The sequence below is a fragment of the Metarhizium brunneum genome, chromosome 3 (assembly GCF_013426205.1).
Source record: "Metarhizium brunneum chromosome 3, complete sequence".
Lineage (NCBI taxonomy): Eukaryota > Fungi > Ascomycota > Sordariomycetes > Hypocreales > Clavicipitaceae > Metarhizium > Metarhizium brunneum.
The window spans coordinates 1,789,453-1,809,729 of record NC_089424.1 but is presented as its reverse complement, the minus strand read 5'-3'; the positions used below and the strand labels follow the sequence as shown (position 1 = coordinate 1,809,729).

The window sequence follows — 20,277 nt, the reverse complement described above, 5'->3', positions numbered from 1 at the left end:
CCATGATTCATAAGTCATACCAGCAATGGCTGGTCGCTGCTCGACTTGCCCAGAGCCGTGAAACCAAATCATTAAAGCCAAGGACAACTTACGTCACGGGCCGTCTGCTCAGCAATTTATATTTTCTCATGCCGCAAGAGTCTTTGACATAAAGTCAGCCTCACGACCACAGCCAAAGGAGGGCGGTCTTGATATCTAATCATGCTTCACGTGGGCTACTGCTCTAAACGGCCAGGTCTATGTTCAACTCGCGTCACCAATTTCTATTGTTTGGCGCCTCAGTCATCCGCACGGCCTTTGCGTAAATCCAGCAGTATGTCGTATTACACACCACTAGTAGCAACAACACAGCAAGGTGCGTTTTTGTTTGAAAGTACATGTAACTTTTCCATTTCCCTAGCCTCGGTGGGCGTTGGTCACTATATATGGACAAGTATGTTAGTTTTCCAGTTCAAAACGCCTGTTTCGGGCCGTTTGACAAAGGGAGTCCGTCAGATGTCTTCTTTACACCCCGAGCACGAACATCTCTCTGCCATTCTACGTATCATGAAACTACCAAGACCTCCATGAGGTTTCCCACAGCCTCACGCCAGTTACTGTATCACGATTTCTTCCTTCCCAGACCTAAGATGACTCCTCAGCCTTCTTAGCCTTGTTTCCTCGGAGCTTGGGCTCAGGCTCGGGCTTGACGGGGCGCTGAGCTCGGCGGATGGCGGAAACACGCTCAACGGCGGCAGAGCGGAGATCGCTGCGGTAGCCAGACTTGGCAGTCAGGTTGGCAACGGCCTTGTAAGTCCTGTTTTGATACTCAGTAAGTTCCCACGGTTCTAGAAAGAGCGCTCCGACGCATTCCGTCAGTTGATTGGGTTGAAAACTCACTTTCGGCTGGACTTGTTGGCGCCGTGGGTGGTCTTGATGAAGGCCTTGGCGGGCTTGGTGGCATCAGTGGTCTTCTTGCTGATGACAGTAACGCCGCCCTTCTCGTTGGGGATGATACCAACAGCCTACCAACGCCCGATATTAGTATTCGCCCCAACTCAAGGACCTCTTACTGCATGTCATATGCCGTAATTTGAATTGCGAGTGGAATGTACCTTGTCGTTGACGAAACCAGCGTGCTACTCCCAAACATGTTAGCTGTCAGACTTCAAAACGAAGCACCCTCCTCGTCTCAGCATCCGCCATCAGATGTATACCTTTCGGCTGTTCTTGTTGGTAAGGTTCAAGGGGTCGTGGGAAAACTGGACGCCGCCATTGCGGTTGCTCTTGGACAGGAAGCAGTTGTTGTTGCCTAGAAAACCCAAAATGTTAACCACGTCTGATGCTTCCACGGCTTTCAAGTGAAATGTATTGGCAAGACTCACGAGCAATCTCCCAGACCAGGTCCGAGGACATGTTGGAAAGCGGAAGGGTAGCCATTATGACGGTTCGGTGGTTTGCGACGACGTAACAGGGTATCTCACAACTCTCAGTCTCTGCTTGCCTCGAAATTGGTGAGGTATTCTTAATGTGTGGGCTCGCTTAACTGCCGCAGTACGGTTTAGTGTGTTGAATGTGTCCCGCTTTTGTATGTGGCGGAGTTGTGGCTGGTAGCACATAGCACAGCCTTGGCCATGATGTGAGAGCTTTCAGGTGGAGATGAGCTGAAGCCGGATTTGTATGAAGCACTGAGAGGTGCAAACGAAGAAGAAACTGAGCCAGCCAGCCGGATTTTCGTCAGGTGCCCAGTCCGAGTCCGCCCACTTGGGCAAAACTCCGACGACCATCCGCCACGGTAAACGTCGACACATACGTGTGCCTCTTCCGAATAGACTGCCAGTGCGTCCTCGCCTTGAGAAACATCACAAGGCGGCGTATATGCGCCTGTCATGGCAAGATCACCACATCCCTACCACGCTTAAGAAGAGCCGTGCAGTCAAGACAACGCCTTTGCCCCCATCAGGTCGTTTTGCTTGCTCCGAGTCGTCCGCAACGCCGCAGCCAGCAGCATCGTCGTTTCGACATCACTCGCAATATCCCTAAAATTAGAAATTGTCGGCGCATTAGTTGCCGGTGCCCGCACCATGCTATACATTCTTTTCAGTGTCTCTATCCTCTCCCTTGTGGTAGCCACTGCGCTTTTCCTTACACGATCGCATTGGCGGCATTTGGTCCCCGAAATCCGTCTGCCTGGCGCAGACTACATCTACTCCCGGCTGCCTGGCACCTTTGCAGGCGATATTGAAGCCGGCCTTTCAAGCAGTAACTTTGATCTCACTGGCAACCTAGAATCAGGAGATGGTCGTGCCGGGCTTGACGATGCAAGCAAGGCCGAAATTCTGAAACTGATGAAGAAGAGGAGGATGACGTTTGACCAAGCTCGAAAGGCCTACATAGAGAACCGGTTCAAAGCAAACGGCATTGGTCCCGACGGACGACCTAGAGATCCCAAGTTTGTCAGCTTTTCCTGATCATCCGTGGTCGGCTCCAACAAGTCAATCGAAGTCGACTTCTTCTCAGTGCTCGTCTACGTGATGAGAAATTCCAGGCCAATCGAGGCTAAATATTTTTTTAATAAAGGCTGTCCATGTGCCGCTCTGAGCTTCTCTCGCCCCTTCGCTCTCCTTGCCCCTCGTCTTGTCTCTCTGCACGGCTGTTTCCGCTCTTTTTGACTTCTCCTTTTCCTGGCTTCCTAGTCATACATGTATTCCTCCACTTCAGTCTCAGAAAGCCTCATGCTTTGTTTCTTGTCTTTCCAATCAATTCTATCTTTGTACAGAACGATTTCCTTAGTTATTCGAGTATTTGGGACGGGTACGCAGGGAGTTAAGGTATGCATATTAGGATTATTATGAGGGCATTTGCCGCTGAGTTTGTTCATCTTGAGCTATAGGAATATACATTGTCATTCAAAGAAAATCCAGAAACCTTGTTTCAAACGCCGCCGCAAGCCTCCGCATTAACACCATGGTTGGTCGATATCTATGCTTGTGAATACAAAATATGTACAGTTCGAACTGTTCCCCTTGTGTCTTTCTCTGTCATTTTCATTCCTTTGTTGTACCACCCTCGTGGCTAGATTTGCAGCAGTACGGAGAGACTGTATGTGGAGATCAACAGCGGAATAAGAGAGGTAGCCGCGGAATGCATGAACCAAAAGTCATGACCTTTGGTCTTCATTTGGTCTTCTTGGCTTCCTCTTCGGCGGGGCCGTATGTACGCTCGTCGTCGCCCTCAATTTCCTTGACAAATTCATCTACAGTCTTGGACTCTTTCTTCCACTGCTTCTCTGACATCTTCCTCTCCTTTTCAAACATCCAAGCTTCGGGCATGCGGTAGGTACCACCAAGACGGTCAAAGGCAGTAAAGAACTGTCCATAGTTGACCTCGAAGCGAGAGTGATGTAGAGAGTGGCAGGCGGCACCGTTAACGATAGGGTTGTTGGTGAGATATTCGCCATCGTGAATGAGAATAGACCAAAAGTTGACGAAGACAAAAAGGAAAACATAAGCGACTTTCTGGAGGGGGAAAATGAATGGAAAGATGTGGTATGGGAGCGATTGGGCAAATCCGTCCAGAGGGTGGAAAGCATGACTAGCATACGGCGTAGGCATAATCCACTTGTGGTGAGGCTTGTGCAGATGCTTGTAAATTAACGGATGGTGAAGATACCGATGGATCCAATAAATGCAAAAGTCGGTAAAGAGCAAGAATAGGGGAAACTGTAGGATGTTGTACCACATTCCAGGCCCCTCCTCCGTCGTGTCATAAAGATTGCCGAAGCCTCGGACCTCGAGCAAGAATAGGGGTGCAGTGCAGACAGCCATAAACGGCATCGACTTGTTGGCCTGTTTGATCTCGAGCCAAATTTGATTTTTTATAAATTTCGGATGGTTCAGAGTACGCTTGTCGAAGATCAAATAGTAAGATAGGGTGGCAAATACGAAGTACACCAGAATGCCGAAAAACCTGCGACACGGAACATCACGTTAGCTTGTGGACAAGAGCGCATAATTCAAGAGCATGCTTGCAGGAAGAAGGCCCAGAGAATGAGATGCAAGTCGTACCATGTAATAAAGAAGAGTGTAGCTAGTTGACGATAGGGGTTATCGCGAGTCAAGGAGCTCATGTATGCAGCCCGAGACGGCTGAACTTGCAAGAACTGGGTGGCAGGCTTATAAGTCCATGACGAGAATGTATGGGTAGAAGAATTCGCAGTATTCGCATGGGGAAAGTCGTAGAGGTCCGGCCGAAATGGATACAAATACGCGTAGGCGTAGTCGGCAATAAAGGTATCCGTGAGTTCCAACACGATGTCCATGGCAGCGACGGATTGAAGTTGTTTGGATCTTAGGGTGGGTTGATTTGATGTAGGGGTTTGCAAAGAGGATATCTGGTCTCCGTGCAGTGGTATCTTCAAGCCGAGCTGTTAGTGTTGACAGCACGAGGACGTTAGTCGTGGTCACACAGAATGCACATGAACGAAGTATGCATGTGTGGTGTGTGTGGTGTTGACCTTGAATCGACAGTGCACCGCCAACGGGGGCGACACCTGGAACTTTTATTGCAGAAGTACAAATGCTGCCAGCCCTTCAGGTGGGCCAATTCCCCGACCAGTTGGCCCAAAGAAAAAAGCGCTTCCTCGGAGTTTAGACACCGATGCGAAAAAACGGGGCCTGGCACAGTGCCGACGAGACGTTGCTGTCAGGGGACGGTCCAGTCAATACCTTTCTTTACATAACTACCTAGGTAGGTACTTAACGTAGGTACTCCGTACTTAGATGTAGGTACTTAGTTGAATTATTTTAGTATCCAATGAGCCGGCTCGCTGTCGCTCTAGGTCTAATCGCCTTTTAATAAAACAATATGTATGGCTGCCTCAAAGGCATCCCACCAGATATCAAACCATGGCATTAGACGCAATCGCCATATCGATACGGTGAAAAAGAAGTGAAATCATGCCAGAGGTCTGCAAGAACCGTACCGATCACTTGTAGGGTTCACAATAGACCGTGGGCCCCTGGCTCTGCCATCATCACTTGCAGCAGTTCTGGTCAATTGCTGGAGTACATAGTTAAGTACAGTATGTAGTCAAACAACCCGCATAGTGCGTAAGTTACTTGGCGTGCTCGATTGGTCGCCCTGGGTTGATGGGCCCTGAAGCGCTTCGGGCAGGCAGAGTTCCGGCTTGAGAGAGTGGCATGATGAGGACATCGGAGCGCTCCAGGTCCGATACGTAAAGTACAAGTACCTAATACTAGCATGTAGGTAGGTCACGCTAGTAGTTAGATTTACATCAATGATGCAATTTCATGGACACTGTTAGCTGAATGCACCAAATCACAGCGTTATGCTGAGGCTCACCAAGTAGTATCATCATTATTAAACGTAAGCTTAATCTACTGCATCTACAATCAGACATTGTTATATGCCTAGTACTTGAGCATACACGGGTGAGGTGTAGTAGTCTCCATGCATGGTCACTGGCACCAGACTCTATGAGCATTGTGCGCTCCTCTTCCCCGGGTAACGCGAACATTGAAAGTACTTAAGTAGGTAGGGTTAGTGGCGTGTAGTTATCGTGCCATGCGATGGGCCCCGCTTTCGGCAGGGACTTCCCTGAGAAGGGGTCGCAATGAGGCCTGGTGATGATAACGTTGGTGCTGATTGATAAACAATTTGATGCCTAGTCTGCCAGGCAGCTAGGCGAGGGAGCCGCTAGACTGCTCGTTTTGAACGTTGCCAGCTATCAATCGGTGTCTACCGCCCAGCCTTTACAGCACTGTCCCCTATCTTATCTGCAAATACGCCCCTTTTACCCATTACATTGTACATACATAGCGCCTGCAAACTTTGGGTGATTATGTCGGAGATTGCCATTGTCGCCGAGCAGCTCGTTTCTGTTACATCCCTTGACGACACCTGGATCAGGGTAACACTTGAACGGGTGGGGAACAGACACACTTGCCAGACATGACGTTTCATGTAATGCTGTTTAGCCGTACAAATCATCACTCGCACCGAGCTTTTCGTGGCCGGTCTTGGCTCTGTCAATATCCGATGCCTCGGTGTGCTCATACAGGAAACATTGGTCGATTACCCATGCCGCCCCTGGGAAACAACCCGGAATCTTGAAACCCGGTCTTGTAGACATCGCGGTCAGGGGATCTACCAAACGAAGCACCTGGGCCACGTCAGTTCGATAGGGTAAGTTGTCCACGTGCAACCTGAAGACTGAAACAACCAGAACACACCAACGCCGCAATACCGCCTTTCCAGGGGTTCGTCTTTACTCCACGACTTGCGACGTGAATGCACGGCCGCGGTGGGACATCCGTACAACTCTATGTAGATGCAGGCCGTAAGATGAGAGCCACAAGTCAAATGTCGCAGCAGATTACATGATCTGCATCATGCCGAAGAACTCCATGGCCTGAACAAACCAGTTGTCTACCAAGATGGGGAGTGACATAATCCTAGTGTTTGACAACGTCTGCAGCGTTAGACACTTCATCCGATGCCATGCACGCTTACTCCATACATACAACCGTCGTATCGCACCCGGTTCGGCAGAGAGATGCCAGAAACTGGCGCCTTGGCAAGCCGGAGCAGCCATAGAATAAAGCACCGTGCACGCATCCTCATCCTCACACCGACAGCTCATGCAGTCTGGTAGGTGCAGCTGCTACGGTAGGGAAGCGTTCCTGTGCTGCCCAGCTCGGTGAGACGAGACAGGACGGCGGGACCGACGGGATGATCAGCTTTTCAGACAGATTCACGGGTCCGGGGTGTGTGAGTTGGGAGTCCGTGGCCGCTGACTGACTGACTGAGACAAGACTTGTCAGCCACGACTTTGGGTGGATGACACACGAGGTGATGTTGAAGGTCCTGACCAGGGTGTGTATAGCGTAGGACGGCTTCGAAAGGAAGAAAGCACACCGGACACAATGTGTGTGAGCGCATCCATCTCACCACCAGCGGCATGACGATCTCGCATGTGTGGTGCCACAGGACGAGACGAGTGCTCTTGGCGCCATTCCTGAGTGTATGTGAATGGCTACGTCTCATGAATGACTGTAAGGTATTGCTATAATCGGGGCACTCTGAATCTTCCGTACCCCGAGTGTTTCAAGTATCAAGTAGATAGCTAATTGTACCTATCTAAATAGCCAACACGGAGGCAAAAAAGGCAAGGGACAAAACGAAGAAAGAATACAAGCGTGCTCAGTGGAAATCCACACCGGGATCATCAATCGAGGTGTTGGCCCAGTCACCGTCTCTAACTAATTCTAACTACTTACCTTGGTCTAGTAAGCGTGGCATTTTGAACTACCGGACATTTGAAGGTAATACTGCCACATGCAGCTGCATCTACCAGACCAGCAACGCCCCACCCCTTCACTCTGTACATCAATTGTATGTGTATGTACTCCGTACATGTTGCAGTGTGATACTTGCCTGGTGCGCGGGCAGTCGGGCAACTTAAAAGCACTCGCTCAAACTTCAGTCCGTCAGGCAAGTACTAACATAACAGCACCGACGTTAGAGGACTCGTTTGTGTTGGTTGTTGCAGAAGCGGATGGCGGTGGGTCGGGCCAGGCCTAACCCAGCACCCCGATCCAGCACCAGACCACCAGTTGACCATTTGATTCTAATTTGGGGACAGTGTGATCAATTTATTCAATGCTGGCTGGTGTTGTTCCATGGCCTACCCCAGCGCCACCTGCCTAAAGTACCTAAGTACCTCGGCGACCGGCTCACAGGCGGTTTTGGCCTCTGCCTGCAGCGTAAGTACATTGTACCAGACAACAGACACCCGACAACAGACACCAGACATCAGACATTACAGAGTTGAAGAGCCCTTCTTCCGCGCGTGGCAGACAATACACGATACAAGGAGCTACTGCTCCGGGCCTGCATCGTCTTCGGCTCACCTGGCACATGACGCCTACAGAGCACAAGTTAGCCAACTCGAGTGATGGCTCAATTGTTCCGAGCACATCAGAATTGCAGCCAGAATCAGACCAACAGACCAGACCCGCCAGACCTCTTGGCCGTGCAGCTTGCGTGCGTGCGGCGTGCAGCCAGCGGCGTGCGGGACTAGGATGACTGGGGCGGGCCAAGAGAGCAGGGATAAGACGGAACACTGAACATTGAACCAGGGCGCACAGGGCACATTGATGTCAGCAAGCGCCGAGCCAACGAGAACGACGCACAACAAAGGAAATGAGCAGCGAGAAACATTTTTGAACCACCAATAGTTAATACGTATTGCATGTTCAACTCTACGACATCCAAGCATGGCAAACACGGGGGTGAAGTGAGGAAGCGCATACATGCATATATGCATACCATACCAACCAGCCATTCATTCACTCGGCACAGCCAGCTGAATCTGCAACAGCAGATGGAGCTCGCGGTTTCGAACTGGTCTGGTGGTACTTTCACCGCGGAGTAGACAACTGGTTATTCTGTGCTTGGGATCCTGTGGCGGTTAGTAGAAATCCATTAAGCGCTACTGTACGCAACTTGACTCGTGCCTTTTGCTAACATGCCTCGTCTTAATTCGTGTCATTCTCAGAAAAATTGGTATAGTACTCGGTACAAGACATGCTTCGAGCATCCGTGCTCCCTTCTTTCGATAAGCTTGGGTGCGTCTGGTTGCCAGCCTACCTACTTGAGCCTGATGCCAGCTGCAGCCAAGGAATCCGATTTTCTCGCCCCCATTTGTACAATATATTGTACCAGACACTACTACTCCGTAGGCTCGCCGCAAAGCCCGCAGCCTGTGCAAAACGTAGTACGGAGTACTACTGCCGACTAGCAGCGGGACTTGAGCCACCCCCAACATGACATTGAAACCTTGAATCGACGGCGCCACCAGACACCGAACAACAAATTCATGTCACCGGAGGCTCAGCGGGGAGGCGTTTTGCATGCTAAAATTTTGGCAGCCACGCCCCCCCTGGGGTTGTTCTCTTCAACCTTCAATGTCCAAGACATGGATGCTTGTTCAATGCCTTGTGGCCCTCTGCCCTGGTAGGCAAAGGATTGACTGAAGGATCCTCGAGGGCCGCCTCAATTAGATTCAGATGTTCGGATGTCCACACACCCAGGCTGCAGCGATACATGTGCGATCAATTATTATATTGGCTACCCTGTCCGATTGACGGGCTCACGAACATGGAGCAAAGGCCCCAGGCCCCAGCCCCCAGGCCGCCGCTACATGTATGTCTGTTGCCTATTACTATTTGACCTAGGTAGTAACTCCGTAGGTAGGTACTTGACATACTACATGACGTCCAGAGGCAACTCAACATTGGATGCGCCATGTATTTCCACCACACGCCCCTGTTAAACTATTCTGACATTTCAAAGCATTGCCCATGTCCTTTCCAATTCTGCCCCCAGACCATATCAGCCGGCTTGGACTCCAGTGCTTAGGAGCAACATTGCAAGCATAGCACACAAGTAAAGCAGTCTCATACTCCTGCCCGGCTCAAGCGCATATCAACACATGTCAGGCTGGTGCTTCCAAGTTAAGACGCACGCGCTAAAGCACCAGACGCATCACCGGCCCCTGCTGCATACACGTCCAGTCCATGCCCTGGTGTCCTCTCAACCCATGCGCCCACCACCCGGCCGCGTCTGGGTCTCAGCGCCCCATGCGCCACAGACCACGCCCCATGCAAGTGGCCCGCCGCCCGCTGGCCTTGCAGCCCACAGAAACAGCACCAGCTGTTAGTCTCGCTTCCAACTCTCCACTAATCCCATCATCCCCGGCGGCGCTTTGCTTCCTCCATTAGTCGACCTTTCCTCTTCACCTTTTCCCCCCCTTCCCCCCTTCCCACTTGCCACTGTCTCCACCGCCGACAAACATCTTAACTCTGCTTCCTCCTCGTCGCCATCACCCATCGCTCATCGTCCATCGCCGCGACAACACGACTGGCATCACGGGACATACATCCTGCCTCCCGCGCAGTTTCATTCCGCAGTCGGCCGCTTGTTGACCACCACCCGTGCACCCATCCAGTGAGCCCCACTGCCAGTTCTCGGCGTTGTTGGCGCGCCAGCCTCATCGTTCCGACTGCTGAATTCGAAAATTGAGCGCACCGCTGGCCACAATCGCACTGCAACCTCGACAACGCCACGCCTTTCAGCACATAGCGCATATATACAATATAGATCCCCGGTGGCATCGCGACATCACCGTTCGCTGACCGAAGCGCTGAACATGTCTATGTACTCTCATCGGGGTATGGGGGCTGTTCCCCCTGGCAACTCGGCGCGCCTCAACGAACTCCTCGACCAAATCAGGGCCGAATTTGAAACCCAGCTTCGCCAGACCGAAGGTTTTGAGCACCAGAGTATGTCAACATTTCACTCTAGTCTTGTTTGCGACGCAATTTCAGATGATGGTTGACTGACCCGGTGGCACGCACCAACAGTTTCCGCCCAAGTCAGCGAGATGCAGCTGGTCAGGGAAAAGGTGTATGCAATGGAGCAGACACATATGACCCTCAAGCAAAAGTACGCTTGCTCCCCTCTTTGTATTTACGCCATGTTCTAAACTTTTGCCCTCTAGATATGAGGAAGAAATCAGCATGCTTCGTCATCAACTTGAAAACGCGCGCAAGGGTGGCCCTCAGCCTGGCATGCCCGGTCCTCCTCAGCATCCCGGCCCTTCTCAGCAACCCCCGTCAATTGCTCCCGGAAACGGCCTTTTCAGTGGCATAATGGCTGGCGGGAACCAAGCTGGACTGGCACCTCCACAGCAGCAACCGCATGCTCCTCCGCAAGAGCAGCAGATGGGACCTCAGCATCAAATGGGCCAAGGACCTCCTGGACTTCCTGTTCCTCCGCCGCATCCTAATGCGCAACAGCCACCCTACCAGCAAGGCTATCCTCAGGGACCCGTCTCCAACGGAATGGGCCCTCAACCGCCTCAGAGCACCGCTTCACCAGGGCCAGGACGACGCGGAGTTGGCCGGCCACCTAATGCCGTTGGGCCTGCCACCCCCCAAATCAATACTCCTGTCCCGTATCCAGGCAATGCACAATCACCTCAGGTTAGCCATCCAACGCCCGATCACGCTCGCATGGGCGGTCCTCGAGCTCCTCCTGTTGGCAATGCATTGGGTGACCTCGAAGTCGACGCTGTCGCGCCACACAACAAAAAGACGGGCAGTGATTGGTATGCCATCTTCAACCCGGCTGTCCAGCGAGTCTTGGACGTGGACCTTGTCCACTCGCTCACCCATGAGAGTGTGGTGTGCTGTGTAAGGTTCAGCCATGATGGTAAATATGTGGCCACCGGCTGCAACAGATCTGCTCAGATCTTTGACGTCCAAACTGGTGAGAAGGTGTGCGTGCTGGAGGATCACAATGCTCAAGATATGACCGCCGATCTGTATATCAGAAGTGTGTGCTTCAGCCCTGACGGCCGCTACCTGGCCACCGGCGCTGAAGATAAGCTGATTCGAGTAAGTTGATCATCCCGCAAACACCCATCTGTCCGAGGAAGCCAATGCTCTCCTCTTCATATTATTTGGATGGAAGGGAGACTAATCTACGCAAATTTAGGTTTGGGACATTCAATCTCGAACTATTCGCAACCATTTCTCTGGTCATGAGCAAGATATTTATTCACTCGATTTTGCACGCGACGGCCGGACGATTGCATCTGGCAGCGGCGACCGAACAGTCAGGCTGTGGGATATCGAGCAAGGTACCAATACATTGACCTTGACCATTGAAGATGGGGTCACGACCGTCGCCATCTCCCCAGACACGCAGTATGTTGCTGCTGGATCCCTGGATAAGAGTGTTCGTGTTTGGGACATTCACTCCGGGTTCTTGGTTGAGCGTTTGGAAGGCCCTGACGGGCATAAGGACTCTGTCTACTCGGTGGCGTTTTCACCGAATGGAAAAGATCTTGTCAGTGGCAGTTTGGACCGAACGATCAAGATGTGGGAGCTTAGTTCCGCACGTGGGGGGCAAAGTGCCGCCCCCAAAGGTGGAAAGTGTGTTAAGACATTTGAGGGCCATCGCGACTTTGTTCTATCGGTTGCTTTGACACCTGATGCCAACTGGGTGTTGTCAGGATCGAAGGATCGAGGTGTCCAGTTTTGGGACCCTCGCACTGGTACCACACAGCTGATGTTGCAGGGGCATAAAAACTCTGTGATTTCAGTAGCTCCAAGCCCCCAGGGTGCCTACTTTGCTACAGGATCCGGCGATATGAAGGCGCGAATCTGGTCATATCGTCCATTTTAATGGCCAGTCTAGTGCGGCACGGATCCACATGTCTCGATCCCGGACAGTACGGGAAGGGAGCCCAGGATTTCTGGCTAGTTGGAGAAAGGAGTAGACGATTGATAGTCGGAGCGGGAAGTTACTACAGTGCTTGTTGAGAGTCGTTGGGGAAATCACTGAGGATGGCGCACAGGCAGAAAAGACAAAGACGCAAAAGACTTTGTACGGCTTTAGGGATCGTGTGTCGGTAATTTGCAGGTAGCTTTTTCTATATTTTTGCCTCTACTTTATTATAACTCCTGTTATTACTTGAAATTTTGTGTATTTGGTATGTTTTGCTAGGTCTGATGCGATATCGTTAATTGGAACGGGATAAGGGCCCATTTCTGAGGTAGTGTGCCTAGAAGCTTTCAAGGTCTTGGCCACTGCTAGAATCTTCGGAGGGCCGAGCCAAACTAAACTATGACAGGGAGTCAAATAAACTAGACAATTCGTCACCGGCTTTTTTCTTCTTTTTTCTGGGCTTCTTGTCTTTGTCTTTCTCACTGTCCTTGTTGGATGTTCCCCTGGCATGTGACTTGATCTCGTCTCGGCTACGCTTCTTAGACCGGGGGTCCACGGCATCGTCGCCTGCTTGTACTATAGTCTCTCTGGAAACTACCACACCCCGGTCTATGTGTTCAGTGCCAATAACGGATCGATGATTCGGCGATGGAGGATTTGGAGACTTTTGGGTGGGTAGCTTTGCTTTGGCCGCTCCTGCGTTCTGCGGCAACATGGCTGGCAAGAAACCATGGACCTGGCTAAGCACGGTCAGAAGAAATAGGCCCAACGGGGCATGCTGATTGTCCGCAGCAAGTTGACTGAACGCACTACATCTTGGCGGTCAGTTGGAGCGCCTGAGGGGGGTGATGGAGACCAAACTCACAGAAAAGCGCGTGGCAGGGCATGTGTATTCAGCCATGAGGCCCGGACGACGGCCTGGTCGGTGCGATTGCGACTGCTGTCCACGACTGGTTGGTCCAAACACTCGGCGAGGGCCCGGAGGGAGCGACGAAGTATTCCAAATGTCGCCCACCAGTGGGAAGTGCGGTGCTGGTTGTGGTGACGATGGTTGAATGCGTCTAGGAGCGGCAGGATGGTATTGAGCGTCGTTCGTGCGTGAGGATGGTTGGTAGCTTGAGGTCGTCCAGGGTATGCGGGTGCTGAGTAGGGTGGTTTGCGTAATTGCTGAGGCTCGGAGGGCTGGTTCTGATAGGTCATTATGTCAATCACGGCTCATCGCCAAGCAGAGAGTTTGGGCTGGCCGCTCATTGCGGATAAGCTGCCTTTGTCTCTCGTTGGCGGAGGTAGAGAGAGCTCTCCACGTAGATGGATGCTGATGATGATGGATTGGGTTCCACAACCAGATATCCTCTTGGTTCTTGTTGCACGTTTGGTCAATGGAGACGTGGGACACATAACTCCATGATCTAAGGAATGTTGGAAGAACAGAGAGACGACGTTGTTGAGCCCCAGATACTACTAGGAAGAGGTTGGATTATGTGTAACTTGGTTTTTTTTAACTGTGCAGTGTGGGTCACGCACTGATGTACATAATGGCTAGGTCGCAGCGCCACATTTTATTATCAGTCGAATACAATGAATTGACTACCCTACTTAAACGTGCATACCTACTTGGTTGTACTCCGTAGGTACTAAATTGAGTGGTACAAGTGGGTAGCTTGGTTCTCCAATCCAAGGTCCAGAGTCACACGATCGAATATCCAAGACAGCCAGTACGCGGGTGCTGATTTGCTTGGCCCTCCCCCACGTCCAGAAGTCAGCTGAATCTAGGTGACTTGAATCGCGCATCGTGAAAATGTCCGGCTTCCTCGTTAAAAGTGGACCGGTGACGCTCATTTGAGCGATTGTGCATGCAGCTGCATTACCTAGGTAGGTACCTAGGTAGGTATTACATGAGTAGGTACGGAGTACCCACGGCACTAACGAAGAATTACCTAGGTACTGGTAGCTAGTACTAGGTGACTACCTGGCAACTGGGTATCCACCTGCCCTCACCAACATGGAACCTTATCATCAATTGACACCACCAAACCACTTCCTTGATATCAACCTCTGGTCCCTAGTCCCCAGTCCCTGGACTCTTGACTCCAGACCCCGCAGTTGGCCTCGATGCTGAGCCATGACTACTCAGGAATATTCAAACTAGTTAGCTACAGCTCGGCCTTTGGGTTGCTGGACGATATTGGACCTCGCCAATTTAGCTCCGCTCCTCACCCTTCTCCTCTTCCTCCCCTCCTTCTTGCTCTCTCACCTTCTTCGTCCTTGTCGCCGTCGGCAGCATCCTCGTTCAATCCAAGCGCTGTTTAGTGTTCCGACTGTAGCGTCTCACACTTGCCGCCTCTCACAGAAGTCATGGTCCCAACGCTGAGAAATCCCACCTCGTGGGACGAATACGAGGGACGGGCTTCCCCCTCGGGAAGCCTATGGTCAAGCGTTATAGACGAAGAAGCTTCATTGCTCGACAGCGATGGAGACTGCACTCAGCCGCCAGTTGCCCACCACGACCGCAGGAGGTGCGTCGATCTGGATTCAACCTTCCCCCTCCTTAGAATCCCATGGTCTTGGCGCAAAACTCCATGACTAACCCCCAGCCTTGTCTTCACCTCACTAGGTCCTCTGTGACAACCCGGCTCGCGGCAATGGCAGACATAGGGGGAGTGAATAGCTTCAGATCCTTCGCCAGGAGTTGGCAGCGTGCCGCGTCTTTCGCGGAAGTTATCCCTCGCCGCCCAAGTTTTATTCTTCCCGCCGAAGCAGAAACCGTTCCGGTATCAAGTGGCGATGAAATCCAATACAGCCGCAGCCACGTTGACAGCCAACCTCCACCACAGGCGGGATTGCTTAGACAACACCTGGAAGCATCAATGCCCCAGGATTCCGCTTCTGTCCAGACTATTCCCGACTCTGGCATTGGCGTGGGACCTGCTGGAGGTATCCCACAAGAAGACTTCCGGGAACGAGAACGCAAAGCATTGGATACTGAGATGGCATCGGGTGCTCTCCATGATGGGTCGCCGTCGATACGATCCAACATCTTCGCCGTACCCCCACACCTGGCGACGCCGTCGCTCATTGGAAGCTATGGCTCACAATATGGCACCATGGGTGCCCGCAGATACAGATCGCGGTCCTCCGCAAGCTATGAGAGCGCTTGGGGAGTGCGCGGTGATCGTGGAGGCGACTATGGTGATGACGTTACCCTCGGCGAGGAACAGCCTATACTAGTCAAGGAGATAAAGCAAGGTGACAGAGTGGTTTTGACCGTCGATGGCCAGAGCACCCTCCCGCAATCGATCTTTAACTCCATCAATGCAATCATCGGGGTCGGCTTACTGAGCTTGCCGTTGGCATTCAAGATGAGTGGGTGGATACTTGGATTGTTCATTTTGACACTTACTGCTGCCGTTACCTCCCATACGGGAAAGTTGATTGGCAAATGCATGGAGTACGACCCCAGCATAATAACGTACTCAGATTTGGCCTATGTTGCCTTTGGAGCCCGGGCTCGAGTCATTGTATCAGCACTGTTTACTCTGGAGCTTCTTGCAGCCTGTGTGGCCCTAGTCATACTTTTTGCTGACTCTCTAGATCTTTTGATGCCCACTGTGGCCAACACAACCGTTTGGAAGTGCGTTTGTGCTGCTCTCATTCTGGTTTTAAATATGCTCCCTTTGCGATGGCTCAGTTACACCAGTGTTGTTGGCATTTTTTCTACATTTTGCAGTAAGACACCCCCTTTCCATCACACATTTACCGTTCTACTTCCCGTGTATGGCCAGGGTGTTAAAGGGGGGAGGGGGGGCATCCTGTCTTGTTCTAGAATGCTCTTCTAATTTAACGTTATAGTTGTTTGCATTGTAATAGTTGACGGCCTAGTCAAGCAACATACTCCGGGATCCTTATGGGAGCCAGCAAGAACTTATCTCCTACCCTCCAACTGGCTTTCCCTTCCTCTCGCGTACGGGCTCATGGCTAGCCCATGGGGTGCCCATTCCGTCTTCCCCTCTGTAAGACTTGCAGCCGCTCACTAATGCATGAATCTCCAAAGTCGCTTGACTTACACAACGTCGATAGATCTACCGAGATATGAGGCATCCTCATAAATGGAGCAAGGGCGTCAACGTCACTTTTTCGTTCTCTGTACGACCAACCTCCTTCCTCTAACTCGCTCCATCATTTATCATCTTTTCATCGAGTTCGCACTATGATTATTTTCTAACCTTGCTCATGCTTTAGTACGTCCTCGACACTTGCCTGGCCATTGTTGGTGTTCTCATGTTTGGCGATGGCATAAAGGAAGCAATCACATCAAATATCCTCAAAACACTTGGCTATCCCGAATTTTTAACCATACTGATGTGTATTTTCATAACAATAATACCCCTTACGAAAATTCCATTAAATGCGAGACCTCTAATCACAACGGCTGATGTGGTTTGTGGTCTTCACAGAGACCATCACAATCCTCACCATCATCGTTCGGGATCGGACGCTCAGTTATCGACACTCGCAAATATACTGAGAGCGGGCGTCCGGGTCCTAGTTGTTCTGATCCTCTTGGCTATTTCTGTCCTATTTCCAGCGTTTGACTCTGTCTGTGCTTTCCTCGGCGCTGCACTCTGCACGCTTATCTCAGTCATCTTGCCGATTTGCTTTTACTTAAAACTGTATTCAAAGGACATTGCCAAGTGGGAACGTATTGTATCTTGGATCTTACTGATTATCTTCTCCATTTTTGGATTAGTTGGCACAATTTGGACATTCTTGCCTAAACAGCTCGTGGGCACCTAGGGTAGACCAGAATAATACCATGCAATGTGTTATCTGAGATCTCAATCATTGAATGATCGATCATTGGTCTTCGCATGTTATGTTATATACGGACGTCGGACTGCATATTGATAGTATTACCTACCTCTACCAGTCTGCCTGGAACAATGCCCCACAGGCAATATTGTTGCTGGTCCTCCAGGCAACTACATGGTTTTTCAAAAGCTAGGTTTGATTGTCACAGGAAGTCCAAGTCAAATTTGAGTGGGTAACTTCTGGTATTATCATAACTAAATTTTCGAGCGATTCGATACTCAGAAAGCGAGACAAGGCTCACATTGCGTACTCCTAGTCGCAATTGCCCAGTTTCAATGTCCTGAAAGTCCGAAGAAGCATTCCATGAGCAATGGAACAGCTTCACCAGTCCTTACCGGTGCAGGGTGCAATTGACGTGGCATCAAGTGACTTTGAAAGAAGCCAATTTGACGACTAAAATGCAGGTGACCATGACTACGATTGACAGCTGAAGAGAACAAGTCCCCTACCAACCACCAACCCACTCAACGTCCCCGAGATCATTGCGCTTATGATCTCGGCGCCAGTTCCAATCTCTTCCCTTATTCCAAGGGCATTCTTTAGTTCGATCTCTGCCCCAATTCTTACTCATAGTGGTGTTGTTGTTATTGTTGTTATATGTTGAATGATCCCAAACGCCGGCTTCATAAGATTTATATCCAAAACCAAATTGACGTCGCGGCTTCAAGCCAGGCGACTTTTCCATTTCCATACTGCAGACTTGACCCCTCCGACGCTCACCCAATGCAGCCCATTTATCATAGTTGAATCGTTTAGATGGAGGAGAGTATCGTGGCGTGGTTGACACCAGTTTGACTGCAGGAGAGTCCTGGAAAAAGAACCCATCCGCAACCAGGTCATCATCCACATTCCCTTTAATGGTAACGTGCGAGGCGGGAGGAGAGTCCTGGTTGTCAACCTTCTTCACCTCGGTCCTACTCTCATGGCTCCATGTCCTAGAGTTCAACTCCTGAAGATCTTTCATTTGTTCTTCGTGTTCTTCCTCGTCCTCATCCCACATGTCACTCCAGCTTTTGGAAACAGCATCTTTTCGACGGCCAAACACGGTCGACATGGATAAGGCAAGGGGCTTCGCCATTGTAATTGGCATCGACCCAGCAGCTGGGGACACGTTGGGGCGAGAAGGCTTGTTGATGGCAAGTGATCTCATTGACACATCCAACTGAGAACCTAGCATAGACGACATAGACGGAGTCTGGATGCTAGCCGAGCACCAATCAATAGTCTCACCAGACTTGGAAAACAAGTCTTCAGTGTAACTCTCATTGTCAGGGATGGCACTCAGCTGTCGAGTCTGACGGTGCGGGCTATCGTGAAGAGCCCTCGCCCACGGGAAAGCACCAGTGTGGCTATCAACATGAGGACTCTGGATAGATGGAGTACGAAGAGGCTCACGGTTGGCAGACGCAACCGTTGTCTTCTCTGCTCCGCAGAAGTCGTCCAATGACTCATCCTCAGTAGTGAAGCTCACTACGCGGAGAAGAGCGTCACGGGCGCCTTCCAACGATCGTCTTCTGGGGTCCAAATTCATGCAATGGACAATGACCTCGTACGTGTCCTGTGACATAGCCGGAAATACGTCGAAAAGGCTCTGTTTGTCGCGAGAAAAGTCCAAGAAGAGTGGATCCGCTTCGGTTGGTGTAGTGAAGGGGTTGCGTGAGAACAGAATGTTAAGCAAACAAATGCCAATGGCCCATATGTCTGCCTCTGCAGGGGAGTATCCTGCGCCGGCAGAGTCGAATTGCTCCGGGGCCATGTAGCGATCGCTACCAACAGTCATCTCGTACGACCATTTATCTTTAGTTGCAAGACCGAAGTCACCGAGCTTCACTGCACCATCCTGGGTGAGAAAGATGTTTTCAGGTTTGATGTCGCGGTGATATACACCCTTTGAGTGAATGTACGTGACGGCATCAACAAGCTGCAACATGAACTGTCGAACATGCTCCGTCTGTAGAGGCCCATGCCCGTTCCTGATCGCTTCGTACAAGTCGCCCTGAGAACAAAACTCCATGACAAGGTAAACGTGGGCGTCCGTCTCAAAGGAGTGGAGCAAATTGACAATGTTTTCATGAGATCCGAGATTGCTGTGGAGAGCCAGTTCTTCAGACTTGTCATCAACAGCAAACTCTAGACCAGCTTCGCATGGGGCAGCCTTTTTGGTCAAGCATTTGATGGCCACAGTTTGGCTCGTCATCGAATCCCGGGCCATGAAGACCATGCCAAATGACCCGTGATTGAGCGGTGAAATTGTCTCATAGCGACCATCGAGAAGAACACCACCGACGAACCTGTCCCTAAGACACTCCATGCTGTTGAGGCGAACAGAAATTTTTTGAAACTTTGATGAAATAAAAGAAAACACCCTCGCAAGAAAAAGCAACGCGTCGTGACACAAGCTGTGTAAATTGTACAAGTGAGCTTTGTTGATATGTTCGGTTTGTACTAGCTCCAGTGAGGCAGATACAATCTTCGGCAGACGTCAAGAAAGAAGCCAGTTTTCTTTTAGGTTGCGTGTACACAATGAAGGGCCCAGTCGAAGGTGAAGAACTTGTTCGAGAAACAGTGTATGGTGAGTGGGGGAAAGACGAATGTAGAAAATGTACAAGTAGTGCAAACAGTTGCAAGCAATAATGGATTTGAGTGTTCGCGTAGTTGAATCAACGGCTCATTTGCAAGTATGTAAGATGTGAGGACAAAAGAAATGCGTATTATCAAATCGTTGTAGCGAAGAAGCGGTAGGAGCCGAACGGCTCGAACTTGGACAAGAAACAAGCGAGAAAATCGTTATAATGACATGGAGGATCGTGTTGTTGATGAAACCAGAAATAAAGAATGCGGCCTGGCAGTGAGGCAGAACGACTTTGACGGCTAATGTAGTACTGTCAAGGTATTCACGAGGCGAAATCGTGTTATAGCGACCGGGAAATATCGCTGACAAGCTTTTCGGGCCAAAAGAGTTGCGAATTCGTGGACGAGGCGAATAGCTCGCTCAAGGTGATTGCGAGGTCACTACAATATTATTGCGGTCGTGATCCCTATGAGGGCGGGGGCGACTCTGTTTCCAAGGTCTTGCACTATACGTGTCGTACGGGGAGAGACCCCAACGAC

At 50.8% G+C, this 20,277-nt stretch overlaps 7 protein-coding genes across 7 annotated transcripts; 3 read left to right on the top strand and 4 right to left on the bottom strand.

Annotated features, from left to right (window-relative positions):
* Positions 1–624: 624 nt before the first annotated feature.
* Positions 625–1,419, bottom strand: G6M90_00g058110 (uncharacterized protein; the record flags this gene model as incomplete). Its single annotated transcript, XM_066130659.1, has 5 exons — positions 625–796; positions 880–1,004; positions 1,095–1,118; positions 1,197–1,291; positions 1,365–1,419. 5 exons carry the CDS (start codon positions 1,417–1,419, stop codon positions 625–627), a joined length of 471 nt encoding a protein of 156 aa, XP_065986769.1.
* Positions 1,420–2,063: 644 nt separating this feature from the next.
* Positions 2,064–2,450, top strand: G6M90_00g058100 (uncharacterized protein; the record flags this gene model as incomplete). The annotated part of the gene is made up of 1 exon (XM_014688901.1): positions 2,064–2,450. One exon carries the CDS (start codon positions 2,064–2,066, stop codon positions 2,448–2,450), a length of 387 nt encoding a protein of 128 aa, XP_014544387.1.
* A 705-nt stretch (positions 2,451–3,155) lies between these two features.
* G6M90_00g058090 (uncharacterized protein) lies at positions 3,156–4,300 on the bottom strand (the record flags this gene model as incomplete). The annotated part of the gene is made up of 2 exons (XM_014688900.1): positions 3,156–3,948; positions 4,047–4,300. 2 exons carry the CDS (start codon positions 4,298–4,300, stop codon positions 3,156–3,158), a joined length of 1,047 nt encoding a protein of 348 aa, XP_014544386.1.
* Positions 4,301–10,213: 5,913 nt separating this feature from the next.
* On the top strand, positions 10,214–12,255 carry rco-1_0 (Transcriptional repressor rco-1; the record flags this gene model as incomplete). Its single annotated transcript, XM_014688899.1, has 4 exons — positions 10,214–10,346; positions 10,428–10,509; positions 10,565–11,462; positions 11,563–12,255. 4 exons carry the CDS (start codon positions 10,214–10,216, stop codon positions 12,253–12,255), a joined length of 1,806 nt encoding a protein of 601 aa, XP_014544385.1.
* Positions 12,256–12,694: 439 nt separating this feature from the next.
* On the bottom strand, positions 12,695–13,497 carry G6M90_00g058070 (uncharacterized protein; the record flags this gene model as incomplete). The annotated part of the gene is made up of 2 exons (XM_066130658.1): positions 12,695–13,106; positions 13,163–13,497. The coding sequence occupies 2 exons, from the start codon at positions 13,495–13,497 to the stop codon at positions 12,695–12,697; spliced, it is 747 nt and encodes a 248-aa protein (XP_065986855.1).
* Positions 13,498–14,652: 1,155 nt separating this feature from the next.
* AVT1 (Vacuolar amino acid transporter 1) lies at positions 14,653–17,091 on the top strand (the record flags this gene model as incomplete). The annotated part of the gene is made up of 5 exons (XM_014688897.1): positions 14,653–14,813; positions 14,912–16,023; positions 16,147–16,307; positions 16,375–16,440; positions 16,537–17,091. The coding sequence occupies 5 exons, from the start codon at positions 14,653–14,655 to the stop codon at positions 17,089–17,091; spliced, it is 2,055 nt and encodes a 684-aa protein (XP_014544383.1).
* Positions 17,092–17,611: 520 nt separating this feature from the next.
* ksp1 (Serine/threonine-protein kinase ksp1) lies at positions 17,612–19,477 on the bottom strand (the record flags this gene model as incomplete). Its single annotated transcript, XM_014688896.1, has 1 exon — positions 17,612–19,477. The coding sequence occupies one exon, from the start codon at positions 19,475–19,477 to the stop codon at positions 17,612–17,614; it is 1,866 nt and encodes a 621-aa protein (XP_014544382.1).
* Positions 19,478–20,277: the final 800 nt, after the last annotated feature.